Source organism: Phodopus roborovskii, unplaced genomic scaffold, assembly GCF_943737965.1.
Source record: "Phodopus roborovskii unplaced genomic scaffold, PHOROB, whole genome shotgun sequence".
NCBI classification, from domain to species: Eukaryota; Metazoa; Chordata; class Mammalia; order Rodentia; family Cricetidae; genus Phodopus; species Phodopus roborovskii.
This window is the reverse complement of record NW_026126588.1, coordinates 15868458-15881785: the sequence shown is the minus strand read 5'-3', so window position 1 is coordinate 15881785 and position 13328 is coordinate 15868458. Positions and strand designations below refer to the sequence as shown.

At 42.5% G+C, this 13328-nt stretch overlaps 1 protein-coding gene across 2 annotated transcripts; it reads left to right on the top strand.

Moving 5' to 3' along the window:
• The first annotated feature begins 4308 nt into the window (after positions 1-4308).
• Positions 4309-12083, top strand: Ptp4a1 (protein tyrosine phosphatase 4A1). 2 transcript variants are annotated; one of them, XM_051204640.1, is made up of 6 exons: positions 4309-4464; positions 7710-8288; positions 9438-9530; positions 9764-9894; positions 10138-10212; positions 10678-12083. In XM_051204640.1, the coding sequence occupies exons 2-6, from the start codon at positions 8184-8186 to the stop codon at positions 10793-10795; spliced, it is 522 nt and encodes a 173-aa protein (XP_051060597.1). In that variant the 5' UTR covers positions 4309-4464; positions 7710-8183; the 3' UTR covers positions 10796-12083. The 2 variants fall into 2 exon arrangements, with proteins under 2 accessions (XP_051060597.1, XP_051060598.1); XM_051204641.1 differs by having other exon boundaries at positions 4315-4464; positions 7713-8288.
• Positions 12084-13328: the final 1245 nt, after the last annotated feature.

The window sequence follows — 13328 nt, the reverse complement described above, 5'->3', positions numbered from 1 at the left end:
TTATTTATACTCTTATTTCTTTCCTCTTGCCAGATTAAATTCTCCTTTCCTAAGCTATTTTTGCTTCCTTTTAGACTGGCATAATTCAACATGCTCTAGACAGTCACATGGAAACTATAGCCCTACAGAGTTCCAATTCCCAAATGACTTGTATTCAGGCTACAGAACCACAAGGAAAACTTTTGCCAGGTTTTCTAAAAATAAGACTTCTCAAACTAGATTTCCTCAGGTACCCGCATGTGAGCCACAGGATATGAAAATGCTGAATTTTGTGCGGCTATAGTCCTCTATTCTGCATGAAGGAATTTGGTCACAAAATGGAAAATAATATTCTTCTGACCAATCTGTCCAGTCACTTCTTAATATGCACACTGAACTCCCAAGGAAGTATTCCTTATATTAAATAGTAAAACAGTTAAAATTAAAACATATTTTCATCTGGTTTGAAGATTACCTAAGACATTTAAAGTTTGAGAAGAGGAAAAAATACCTATAATACAAACTAAAGAGAATTTTCTTAACTTTTTAAAAGTGTTGAATCTTTGACTCAGTTCAATTTTAGAGAGAAACTATTACCTCTACTGACTGTATTTGACAAGTTAAATATCTTTCCTTCAGCCAGGCTTGGTGAGGCATGCCTGGAATATTTCCACTTGGGAGGTAGAATGAAAAAGACCAGGAGCTTAGGGCCATTCTCAGATACATAGTGAGTTTGAGACTAGCCTTCACCACATGAGAAGATCTTATCTCAAAAATAATAAACCATAAACCCCAAAAAGATATTTAATATTGATCCACCTGGGTTCACTCATAAATATTAGTACCAATAGTGATCTATAGGGCTGAAAGTTTCTATGCTGTCTGCCTCTGTAATAAACACAATAACCTACATACACTCTGGACTTTTTAAGGTTAGAGTTCTTGAAAAATTCATTGCAACAAACTTTACCTCCTTGCTGGAAATTGCTGTATAAAATTCCTACAGAAATTCAATTCTGACATAGTATTGTGTTTATCCATCAATCCATCCATCTTGACTAGTCCTTTTTCCTTTTTTTTTTTTTTTTTTTTTTTTTTTTTTTTTTTTTCTTTTTGCAATACTGGGGATAGAACCCAAGGCCTTGCTAGGCAAACAACTCTAAATACTGAGTCATATCCCCAGCTCTCTTGTAGCTTTCATTCTGTGTATTTGTGTGGGGGAGGGTGGTGCTTAACTTACCATCCAGAGTTAAGATGGTAAATTGTCCAACCTAGGTGCTGGGAACCAAATTCATGTCTTCCAGACATGGTTTCTCTGTAGCTTTGGAGCTTGTCTTTGAGCTCCTTCTGTAGACCAGGCTGGCCTTGAACTCACAGAGATCCACCTACCTCTGCCTCCAGAGTGCTGAAATTAAAGGCTACATTTCTGGTTTCAGAGATAGCATGAACTCTGGATCCCCCGGCTTAAATCTTCAAATAATTGAGATTACAGGCCCAGCATATTAAAAAAAAAAAAATACAAAACCAACGAAAAGAAATGATTTACCATAGGGCATATTTTAATTTTTAGCACCAATAATGTACATATGTGTTCATTAAAAATTTAAGTGTACTATGTTTTTCACATTGATAAATGTTTCTAAACAATGCTGACAGTGACCATTGCTATTTATCCAGGTTTTTTAAACCTTTCTTAAAAATAGCAATGGGAGCTCACCCTATTTGCCCATACCAAATACACTTTCTTTATTCATGTGTACCTTACTTAGTGTGCTAGGTTGATAGGGTCACGTGTGATTTCAGTGCAACAATAACATCTTGCTATGTGAGTGCTGTCAATCAGTCTCTTTCATGGCCCCACACAATCTGATGATTGATAGTGAGATCTTCCTTTTATATGCTTGGCTTGAAGGAAATCATTGTCCCCAGATGTGCTGTCCCTATTATCACTGGGATTTGATCTGTTGCCTTCTGAGGTCTTTAAGCTTCCACAGACACCTGCCTATCTTGATTATCTGATAGGCACTGTTTTGTTTACATCTTCAATGTGCCGATAAAAGCTCAAAGGGCAAGTTTTGTGAAGTAGCTTCTAGTGGTCATCTTGCTTTGCAGAAGTGGTTCTCTTCCATTTAGGGATTCTGGAGTCTAAACGCTAGTTTTTCAATGTTGTTTTCTTTGTTCTTTAAAGTCTCGGCCAGTCTTTACAAGCCTGTTACATAGAGGTACTTAATGCTCCAAGCACAAATCGGGGAGACCTATATTGATTTCCTCCAGGATTTCCTCCTGGATTATTCCTGAGAATCAGCAGGCTTCAAACTACCCCATGACTAGAACAGTTGCCCTCAGCACACCCATAACCACTGCCTCATAGAAAACCCAGTAAGTGGCTGCCAAAGGGCTAGGCCTTCTGAGAATTTAGGGGAGGGACCACCCAGTCTCTATCTGGGTAAGATGCACACTTTCAGCTGCAAATAAGATGAGGTAGTAGGTACTTCCTTTTGAAAGGATAAGACCCCCAGATCTGACTAGTGCTCCTGGGAGTTGGAGCCACACTTTTAGAGCTCAGTGCCAGCTATCTGAATACAACACATCCACACCACCAGCAGTAATGTGGATTACACAGCTCAGAATCTGCATCACAAGTCCCACAACAAAACTACCTGAAACACTGACTTACCTTTGCTTAGTATTTGCTGAGCTATTTTAGCTCACCAAATTCCCCTTTCCAAAAGGTTTCATTATCTTGTTTCACTGTGTTGATCAACCTTTGGAGTAAGAGGAGCCAATTTAATATGCCTAAGTATGTTATTACACAAAGTGGCCAAGCTGTTCACTAATTGATTCTGCCCGTATTTTTTCCCAAGCTGAAGTTAATACTTACCCCAAGTCACTGGTCATATGAAAGGTTTTAATTCCGTAATACTGAATCTGTCTTCTGTTCAGTTTCCTGGTCTGATCAACTTCACTTTCCTATCCCTAGACTTTCATTTAATCTTCCTGTATTTTCTTAGGACTTACATAATTTAAACATTACCCCATTTTACCTCTATTTGTGAAGAGGATGTGTGTCTCAAGTTGCCTTGAGTTAAATGGCTCTTCAGGCAAGCAATTTTTAATGAAGAGTTACTTTTTGTTGTTACTTTCAAGGTCTGGCCTACTTTCTTTTTTTCAAAAGTACTTACTTTGCTTAGTGTATATGTTTTTAAGAAAGTTGAGTAACTATGCAAGGAAAGTCTCTAAATTAGAAGTGCTAATAAATCCTAAAATGCAGTACACAGAGAGAGGGAACAACTTGAATCGTGTTTCTCCAGTCTAATGTGAGGGGGAAAGTGGAACCAAAAGGCTTCAGTGTTACTGGAAAGATCTGTTCTTCAAAGCAGGTAAAGGTCCTGTTTACCAGCCCTAGACGACTGAGCAGAAAGGCTTTTCAGATGATGAAAGCTGGCCCAGTATAGCACAGAAACAATTAATTGCGTTACAGCTTCATTTAGAGGCCTAGATTAAGAGGACACTGGAACGGGACTGGAGATGAACAAAATGAGAAGCTTACTTAGCTTTTGACGCAAAACTAAAAAAGGCTTTCCCTTGGCGATGGCTAACCTTTCATTATCAGTGAGTGAGTGAGCAGCCTGTACAAAGGATGCATGTGATTTCGAAACGCCACAATCGAGCCAACTGCAGTTACCACCATCAGCAGTTTGGGGGTGTAACCTAAAAAGAAAAGATCGGGAGCAACAAGCCTCCCAAAAAATACAGGCACTTCCCGCGTCCCGCGAGCTACACTCTGCGGAGAGCCTTCCCACGTGGAAGGGAGGGTGGTGGCCTGAACCCCTCATCCCAGCCCAGGGCCCGGCCAGGCCGGGCGGTGGAGCGGCGGTGAGTCACCCGCCCAGCGGTCATGCGACATCAATATGGGGTGATGACGGAGATCCTGGGGGCGCAGGTGCCAAGGTAAACCGTTGGCCAGCGCGACCGAGCTCCGGTTGGGGCGCCGGCGGCGCCTGCGGGAGCCGCGATCCAAGTGGAGGCGGACTCGAGGCGCCGGCGTCGAGCGCGTCCAGCGAGGCAGCAGCGAGGAGCAGCTCGCCCGGCGCGCCATCCATCAACCGGTTCGCACCGGTGCCGGCCGCCGCCGCCAGTGACGCGGGCGCCCCCGGGCCCCGCCCCCTCTGGCCCCGCCCCGCTGGCGTCCCGCGCCGTGATTGGCCGGCGCCGGTGCGCACGCCGCGCCGGCTATAAAGGGGCGGGCTTGTGACGCAAGGGCGCCTGGGCGCGCGCATTGGCTCTGGGCTGCGGCCGGCTCGGCGACGCTCCTCGGGCCGCTCACTGCATGGTCGTCTGGTGCCCCCGCCGCCTGCATCGCCGCCGCCGCCGCCGCCCCGCGACGCCCACCGCCGCCTGCCCTGCCGCCGCCGCCGCCGCCTGCGCCGCCTCGGGACCGGCTGTATGATTAGGCCACAATCTTCAATGAGTAGACATATTCCTGTGAGTACCGCGGGCCCGGCCTTTGTTAGAGCGAGCGGGGCGGCTGTGTGGGCCGGCCGGGCGGGGGCGGCGGCACCCGGGCCCCGAGCGGTCGGCGGGGCCGGCAAGGAAAGCCGCCTTGTGCGCGTGCGACCCCGCGGCCTTTGTTCCGAGAAGCCGCGCGGGCGTCGTGGACGTGGCCGGGGCGGGCGAGACGGGACGGGGCGGGGCGGGCGGGCCGGCCGGCGGGGACCGGGACCCGGCGCCCGGGGCCTTGGTCCCAAGATGGCCTCGGTGCCCGCCCGCCCGCCGGCGCTCGCCACCGCGAACCCGTGATTGCGGACCTCGCTCCTGTGCGCGCCGCTCAAGCCCGGGCTTGCCCGACCTCCGCCTCCGCCAGGCGTCGGTAGGGGCGAGCGGGGTGGTGCAGGGGGTCCCCGCGGACGGCTGGCTGAGCCCGGCGCCGCCTGCCCGCCTGCCTGCAGCTGGGCCAGCAGCAACAGGAGCTGGTCAGGACTGCGAGGGGCCCCTGTTGAAGCGAGCAGCCCTGCGCCATGCCCCTGCCGGAGCGCTGAATCGATCCCCTCGGTGTGTTGGAACGATCTGTGGACTGAACGTCCAGCTTCTGGGGTCGTGCTTCCTTTCCTGGTTTGCCTTACCCCCACCCTCCACCCCCCCCCCATCTTTCTTTCTTCCGCTGTCTGTTTGCGTCGTGCCGGCTACTGGTTGGAAACCAGCAAAGCTAGATCTTTCCCCAGAAAGAAACAGCGTTTGACCCGCGCGAGATGGGGTGCCTTACCTGAAACGCGAGTGTATTTGGAACAGGTTTGGATAAGTAGATGGGTCTGCGGACTCTGGCTTGGTTTCTGCGAGCTGACAAACTGACTTAAATCACACACACACACACACACACACACACACACAGAGTTGGTCGTTTTTCTATGTTTGCATGCTGTTAGTTTGTGCAGTCTAAAATACGGAGATCTCTTCGTGTGTCTGAGCTACCCATCGTGTTCAGTTTTTGCCTGTGAGGGAATGGGGGCTTATTAGAAGGATGTCAGTGGTCACTCTCTTAATAGAAGTGTCCTCCAGCCACTGGGTGGCTCCACTCGTTTCAAACCAATTCAGATTTTTTTTTTTATTCTGCTTTTCAGCTTCCTAATGGAACTCTTGAAAAGCTTTGTGTAAGTCCTGTCAATGTTTTTTTTTAAAGTGTCAGATTTACTTTAAAAACTGTTTACAGCAAGACACCATGCCTGAAAAGATGTACATCAGTAATTTCAGGTGAATGGGAGTCTACACCCTGAAGTAATATCTTTTTTTTTCTTTCTTTTTTCGCGACACGGTTTCTCAGTGGTTTTGGAGGCTGTCCAGGATGGTCTCGAACTAGCAAGAGATCCGCCTGCCTCTGCCTCCCAAGTGCTGGGATTAAAGCCGTGTGCCACCACCTCCTGGCTCTGAAGTAATATCTTTAATGGTAATTTTTAACCCACTGGGCAGATAAATATCTTGTGAGGACACATTTCAGAAAACAATGGAAATAAGTTTTCTTGATTGAAATACAAATTTAGATTTAGTTCTTTGTTTTTCCAGAAAAATAGACTGGGGTTTTGTTTGAAGTTTTACTTTGGCAGTTTGTTCTCAAAGGTAAAATATTATGTGTTTGGGGCAGTGGTTGTCACTGCGTGTTCTTGACATTGAGTGCATCCCGTAGTTCCTGCACAAACTGCCTAGAGTAGATGGGGCATTAAAGTGTTTTGTTAATGTTCATCTACTTCTAATCCGTTTCTTTGAAAAGCATTTCTGCACATATTCTGAAAGAAAAAAAAATGCCCTGTGAATAATACTACTTTACTATTTGGTGCTGACATGAAACTTTTAATTTTTAAATAGGAACAAAGGGAAAGTGAAATGTGTTTATATATAGTGGTAATCGCAGTCACCTTGTGTTTGAGACTGTTTTTTAAAAGCCTTAAAATCTTCTAATCTGTTTTTCATATCTGAGCTGGGTTTTAGTTTTAGAGCAGGTAAGTGGAATTGGAGTTTAAAATAGGAAGAAGATGAAAGTATGTTTTATTTGAAGATAGTCTATCTTAAGACTATGTGGTTGAAGACCCCTTAAGTAAATTGTATTTATAAGAGCCAATTTGATTGGAAACGGAAGAGATGACATGGGAGTATAAAAGCTCTTAGGAGTTATTAGTTTTTAAGCAGGAAGTTTCTTACGGCTTCACTTAGAGAGCTGTCATTCAGTGCAGTGTGGTTTATGGGAACAAGATGGCCTGGCATTCCAGTCAGCCTTCCTAGAGATGAGTCCCAACAGGGTAGAATCGCACCCTCACACACTTCACCAGAGTTAGATGACATGCTGCTTCCCTGTGCCTTTTCATACTGTGACAAGTACTTGATTCTTAGGCATAGAACCTGCCATAGCCGTGTAAAGCTAATAACTGTACATGAGTTTTTTTTAAATGTCAAGGAGATGATAAAAAATATGAAAGGGAAATGTGGGCATGGCTTCATATTTAAGCATTAGTGACTAAAAGGCTAATTATTGAAATAATTCCATTTAAAATAATATACCTTCCTTGTAGAAAGACCATACAACAGGTATCTCCTTTTATCACAGTAGCTTAAAAAATATCCAGTATAAAAGCAAAGAACTAGTGAGTAGCTAAAATGTCTCTGAGTTCAGTAAATTATGAAAAACTGAGCTTCAGACTACATGAAATTACAATAGTGCGTAAACAGCAAGTTAAGTCAGTATAGAAAATAATGCATATAGTTTGAACCAGCATAAAAATAAAAAGGAGTGATTAATGAAATGTATGTGTATATAGATGTGTATAGGGGGGAATTCTGTCAAATGTAGCAGTAACTTTCTTTGAACTTTTTTTAATGATTATCAACTTTAATGAGCTTATAACTGCATGCTGGAGGCCTATTGGTTTTAAAATGCAGTCTCCTTGAATTTGACATTTGAGCTGGGCAGTGGTGGCACACGCCTTTGATCCCAGCACTTGGGAGGCAGAGACAGGCCAATCTCCATGAGTTGAGACCAGCCCGTTCTATAGAGTGAGTTCTAGGACAGGCTCCAAAGCTACAGAGAAGCCCTGTCTCAAAAAACCAAAAAGGGGGGGGGGGATTTGTAATTTGAAGAAAAGTTGATATCTTGGTGTCTCTTAATTTGGTGGGAAAGCATGACATGATCCTTTTGAATTGGAAAATAACTTTCTTTTCTCTTTCTTTCTTTTTCTTCTAAACAGCAGTTCTGTGGTGTTCTTGGTCACACATTTATGGAGTTTCTGAAGGGCAGTGGAGATTACTGCCAGGCACAGCACGACCTCTATGCAGACAAGTGAACTGTAGAAATTCATTACTACTCCACCAAGAAGCCCCCATAAGAGTGGATAACCTGGACACAGACGTGTTGAATTGAAATCTGCAGAGCATTTTACAAGAGCTCAGACCTGGATGGGGTAAACCTCAGTGCACTTCCTTTGTATTGCCTCAGTATTACTGGATTGAAGAATCACTGCTTCTTGTTAGGAGGTTCATTCCATTGCCCATTTCTCCCAATTTCATACTCAAAGCACTGAGAATTTCAAGTGGAGTATATTGAATATTGAAGTAGACTTCAGGTTTTTTGTTTTTGATTTTTTTTTTTTTTTTTGCATCATTTCTGTATTCAGTTTTTTAATTCTTTCATAACCCTATTGGGTGTTTTTTTAAAAACTAACATGGCTCGAATGAACCGCCCTGCTCCTGTGGAAGTCACATACAAGAACATGAGATTCCTTATTACACACAATCCAACCAATGCGACCTTAAACAAATTCATAGAGGTAAGTTACGTTTTTTTTTTTTTTATAGATCCCAATTTGTTGCAGTTTAATGGTGGGGCTAACTTGAAAGATGATTGTAACTAGTTTTGGTACTCAGGAAGGAGATGTCTTCATGGTGTTACACTCTGAGAACTATGTACTTTCAGAGACTGCCACTCGTGGGTTTTTTCATGTACCCTCTTCTGGTGCAATAAACTACCGTAGTTAATATCTTTGACTATTTTCCAGCTGGTAACTCTGCTGTTTCTGATGGTAGCTTGAGCCCTCCAACCTGCTCTTGGATGGAATAATGCCAAGTAATTTATCTGGGCACACATTTACGAAGTATAAAAACCTACAGCAGCTCAAAGATAGCAAATAAGTGTCTCAGATTTATAAGGGATTATTTGAATGTTACATCTTTTTTTTTAATTTCCAATAACATTTTTTTAAATGCAGAGTTGGATTATAATTATTGTCAAGCCTGTAGGGTTTGTTTGTTTATTTTAATGGTGAGTGGCTTTTTAAAGTTGAAGTGTGGATTTGAACCTTTGAAATTACTCCTAAGACTTTCTGTTTGGGGAGGTAGTCTAGTCAGTAAAGTGCTTTATTGCTCATGCATGCAGACCAGACCCTGTCAGAATCCACATTTAAAAAGCCATAAACAGTAGCACATGCTTGAAAGCCTGACAGTGGGAAACAGGGACACTGTGGACTCATGCCAGCCAACCTAGCCTTGGCAAGAGGTTATTTCTCAAAAATGTTGTGAGTAGAAATTGAAATTGACCTGCACCCAAGCACCCATAGAAACGAAATATATAGTTTTGTTTCCCCCCACTAACTGAACTAAAAATGTATGCCTTAAGATTTCTCTTTTTATTGAGCCAGCATGTGGTGGTTGGGAATCTTTTAACTCGGGTCCTCTGGAAGAGCAGCCAGTGCTCTTAACTGCCGAGCCTTCTCTCCGACCCCAGGCATTCCTTTCCACACTGTCCTATTTACAACTAGATTTGATTTGCCTTTGTGTTAAACCTACATAACAAGTTCCGCCATTCTTCATTTGCCTCATTTTACCGGCATGATCAAGCATTGTGAAAATGACAAATGACACAGCACTAATAATATGGTTCCAAGACTTCCTGAAATTTTTCAATAAATGTGTTTTTCTAGGAACTTAAGAAGTATGGAGTTACCACAATAGTAAGAGTATGTGAAGCAACTTACGACACTACTCTTGTGGAGAAAGAAGGCATTCGTGTTTTGGTAAGTACTTGAGTTTTCATGTGTTTCTGTTATGCTATGGAAGTCAGTTCAAATCCAACTTTTAAATCAAGGCCAAATTAACCCAGTGAGCCTGGAACTTGTGAACTCAGCAGTGTGCCGGGCCCTGTCGTTGTCACCCTCCCCCACCCCTCACCCCCGGATTTGAGAGTACAGGGCTGCACTAGTGTCCCTAGCTCATTTAAAGGTCTGAACTATTTCCTCTTCTGATTCAGGACTGGCCTTTTGATGATGGTGCACCGCCGTCCAACCAGATTGTAGATGACTGGTTAAGTCTTGTAAAGATTAAGTTTCGTGAAGAACCTGGCTGCTGTATTGCTGTCCATTGTGTTGCAGGCCTTGGCAGGTAAGAAAATCACTTTCTAGATCAGTGGTTCTCAACCTTCCTAATGCTGCCACCCTTTAATACAATTCCTCAGCTTCCCAAGTAGCTGGAAAGCTCTGTCCTACAATTTTTAATGAAAGGCCAGTATTGATGATTGAAGGATGATTGATAATTATATGTTTGAATCTGGGGATATTTGGATAATGAATTTTATGGGTTTTAATTTTGAAAAATTGTGGTTTATCAAAGTTTTTACCTTGGCAGAGCTCCAGTGCTTGTTGCCCTAGCATTAATTGAAGGTGGAATGAAATATGAAGATGCAGTACAGTTCATAAGACAGTAAGTAATGGACTCTTCTCTTTCACGCCTGCTGTGTTTTCTTATTCATATCTGAATTAAGTAAAATCCAAAACATGTACTGGTTATCTTTGGGTTGTTTGAGTGTTTTGTCTTAATGTGTATTGTGTGCCTATTGTCCTTAGAGGTCAGAAGAAGGCATTGGAATTGAAGTTATGGGTCTTTGTAAACCAACTTGTGGGTGTTGGGAACTGAACCCAGGTCCTCTGGAAGAGCAACAAGTGCTCCTGACTTTTGTATTTTTTAAATACTATATTAAGGCCAGGACAAAAGGATGTTATCCAACATTTTTGCATTCATGCAAATAATTGTTGGGTGGTTGGTTCTGCTTTATTGACTGAATGTGCTTGTTAATTTACATTTTGCTGGGATATATAGCTAAAGTTGGAGCTTTTTGTTGCTACCAGAAAGAGCATCATTCAATTACCTTTGTCTTTTTGCTTCCAGAAAGCGGCGTGGAGCTTTTAACAGCAAGCAACTTTTGTATCTGGAGAAGTACCGTCCTAAGATGCGGCTGCGCTTCAAGGATTCCAATGGTCATAGAAACAACTGTTGTATTCAATAAAACTGGGGTGCCTGATGCCATCGCCTTCGGAGTGGAACTCAGATGGGACCTGATTTGTCATACATAATTAGCCAATGTGTCGTCTTAGTGAATAAGTCTACTGAAGCTTCTACAGTGATATTGAAAACCTCTTTTACCAGGCCACAAGCTTGACAGAATTGAAACCTATATTTGAGTTATGATCAACCTGTTTGGACACTTAGCAAAAGATCTTTGCTGGTCAGCATTTAAAATGTGCTTATTATTTGTACCAATTGACCTTTCCTAAAATATGGTATTGAGTTAGGTCCTTAAATGTACTCCTGTGCCAGAGAATTACTAGTGTATAAGGAATTTAGAATGATTAGGTGCCAAAATACCCAGCACAATACCTATATATTTTTAGCATCATACAGAACCAAAATTCCAGGAATTAAGAACACGCTATCTGGACCTTCCATGGTTTACTCCTTCAGTCATTTCAAACACTGCAGGGCCTTTCTCGTTATCTGCCTGCTCACTCTATGTTTACATCTCCCACACTCACACCAGTATACATCAGGTTTGCTTAGCCATCAGTATGTTTTTAGCAAGTCTTGTGCAGATTATTTAATGTCTTTATATTATTTTGTGCTGTTATGGGAAACCTCCATTTGAAAATGACTTTGTTACAGAAGCACATATCTTCAATAATGTCTCCAGACAATAAGCCTTATAGTTAATTTAATGTTTTGCACTCAAAGGTGCAACTTAACAGGGAGGGCCTGATGTAAGAATGGGAGGAGGCTATTGAATATTTTTAGTAAAATGTTGCCTTTGTCTTGTGCAGAACATGTAGAATATGCTCTTTAATTTAGTAAATATTTTTAAAAGGTAGAGATACATTGTTGTAGCTAACCAATTCTTAATCAAAATTTCTGAAATTCTTGTTTTTTTCCATACCTATCAGAAGTTGTTTTCCAACTTGCTTGAATTATGGTTTTCCCCTTCTCTTCCCAACCTCTCAAAAAAATAAATAAAAATGTAAAAAAATAAAGGACGTGGGATCTGCTAACGAACTGAGCAGACATATTTTATATGCCTTTTCAGCTATGTAACTTAATAATTGGATACTTGATCATTTGTTTTATTATGTAATCGATAAAATGGTGATGTGTATTAATGTTAGTTCAACCATATATTTATACTGTCTGGGAATGTGTGGTTATAGTTCTGTGGGAGAAATAATTTGTCAGTGTTCACCAGCTTGTAAAAACTTAGTGCAAGAGCTTCAACATCTAAATAAAGAATGAAATGTGTTTGTCACTGAGGTTGTTTTGCTTAAAATTAATTTATTTTGTAGAAAACAATGGATTCAGTTAATATTTCAATTTATGAACAAATTTGTTAGGGTTATGAGCACTGTTAAATACCAAGTGCTTTTTATTATAAATTTTGCTCTTTAAAGGTCAAGGTAATGTTGAACCAATTGAATGTTGTATACTGAGGGAAAACAGTTTGTAATAGATAATGACCTTGATTTTTTAAAACTCAGTTCCTTCAGTCATTAGTTTTGTGCAGTTTCTGATCCAGTTTTCTGATTTTGAAGTTAGCTACATGCCTGTATATAATTTGAAATTAATTTGAACCTGAGTATTTGGCACTTGGCTTAATAAATTTTAACTTTCAATAATCTGAAATGTTTCATTTCCCTAGTTCATGCTTATGTTAAATGAACAGGACTTGTTTTAAAACAAATGTAAATTGAAACTTTGAAAAAATGATACTCCATTTTATGTTTTAAAAATTTAGTGCTACAGCTAAACACTGAGCCCCACTCCTGGAATCCAGTTGCAGAGAGGGAGGAGTGTCAGAAAAGGGGGTCAAGACCAGGCTACAGAAACCCACAGAGAGCTGACCTGAACAAGGGAGAGCTCATGAACCCCAGGCTGATAGCTGGGAATCCAGCATTGGACCGACTCAGACCTCCTGAACATGGGTCTCAGAAGGCCTGGGCAGTCTAAGGGACCTCTGACCGTGGAACCAGGATGTATCCCTGGTGCATGACAGGACTTTGGGAGCACATTCCCCATGGAGGATACTCCCTTAACCTAGAAGCAGGTGGGGGGGCTTAGACCCTATTCCCAATGACTTACAGATTTTGATGATCCCTCCAGAAAGGCATCACCCTCCTTGTGGAGTGTGTGGGGGGGGGGGGTTGGGTAATGGGATGGGAAAGGGTCCAGGACCCATGGGAGGGAGGGAGGGAAAGGGGACTGGGATCGATATGTAAAACAAATTTAGTACTTCTTTTCATGCTAGTCTAGCACTTAGAAAGTACTGGTCTATAGGTCCTTGGTTCTTGCTAAGCAAGGCTCTACTACACAGCCCATAAATAAGCATTTGTTCTTACTGCGAGAGGAAAGGTGCTGTCCACAATTACTGGAAAGGCACTTTGCTTTATAAATTTGCCTGTGCGTTGTAAACTGAAAAGAATTGTCCAGATCAGATGGGCGTGTGGCCATATCTGTGAGGCATTTTCTTGGCTGCTAATTGATGTAAAAGGGACCTGCCT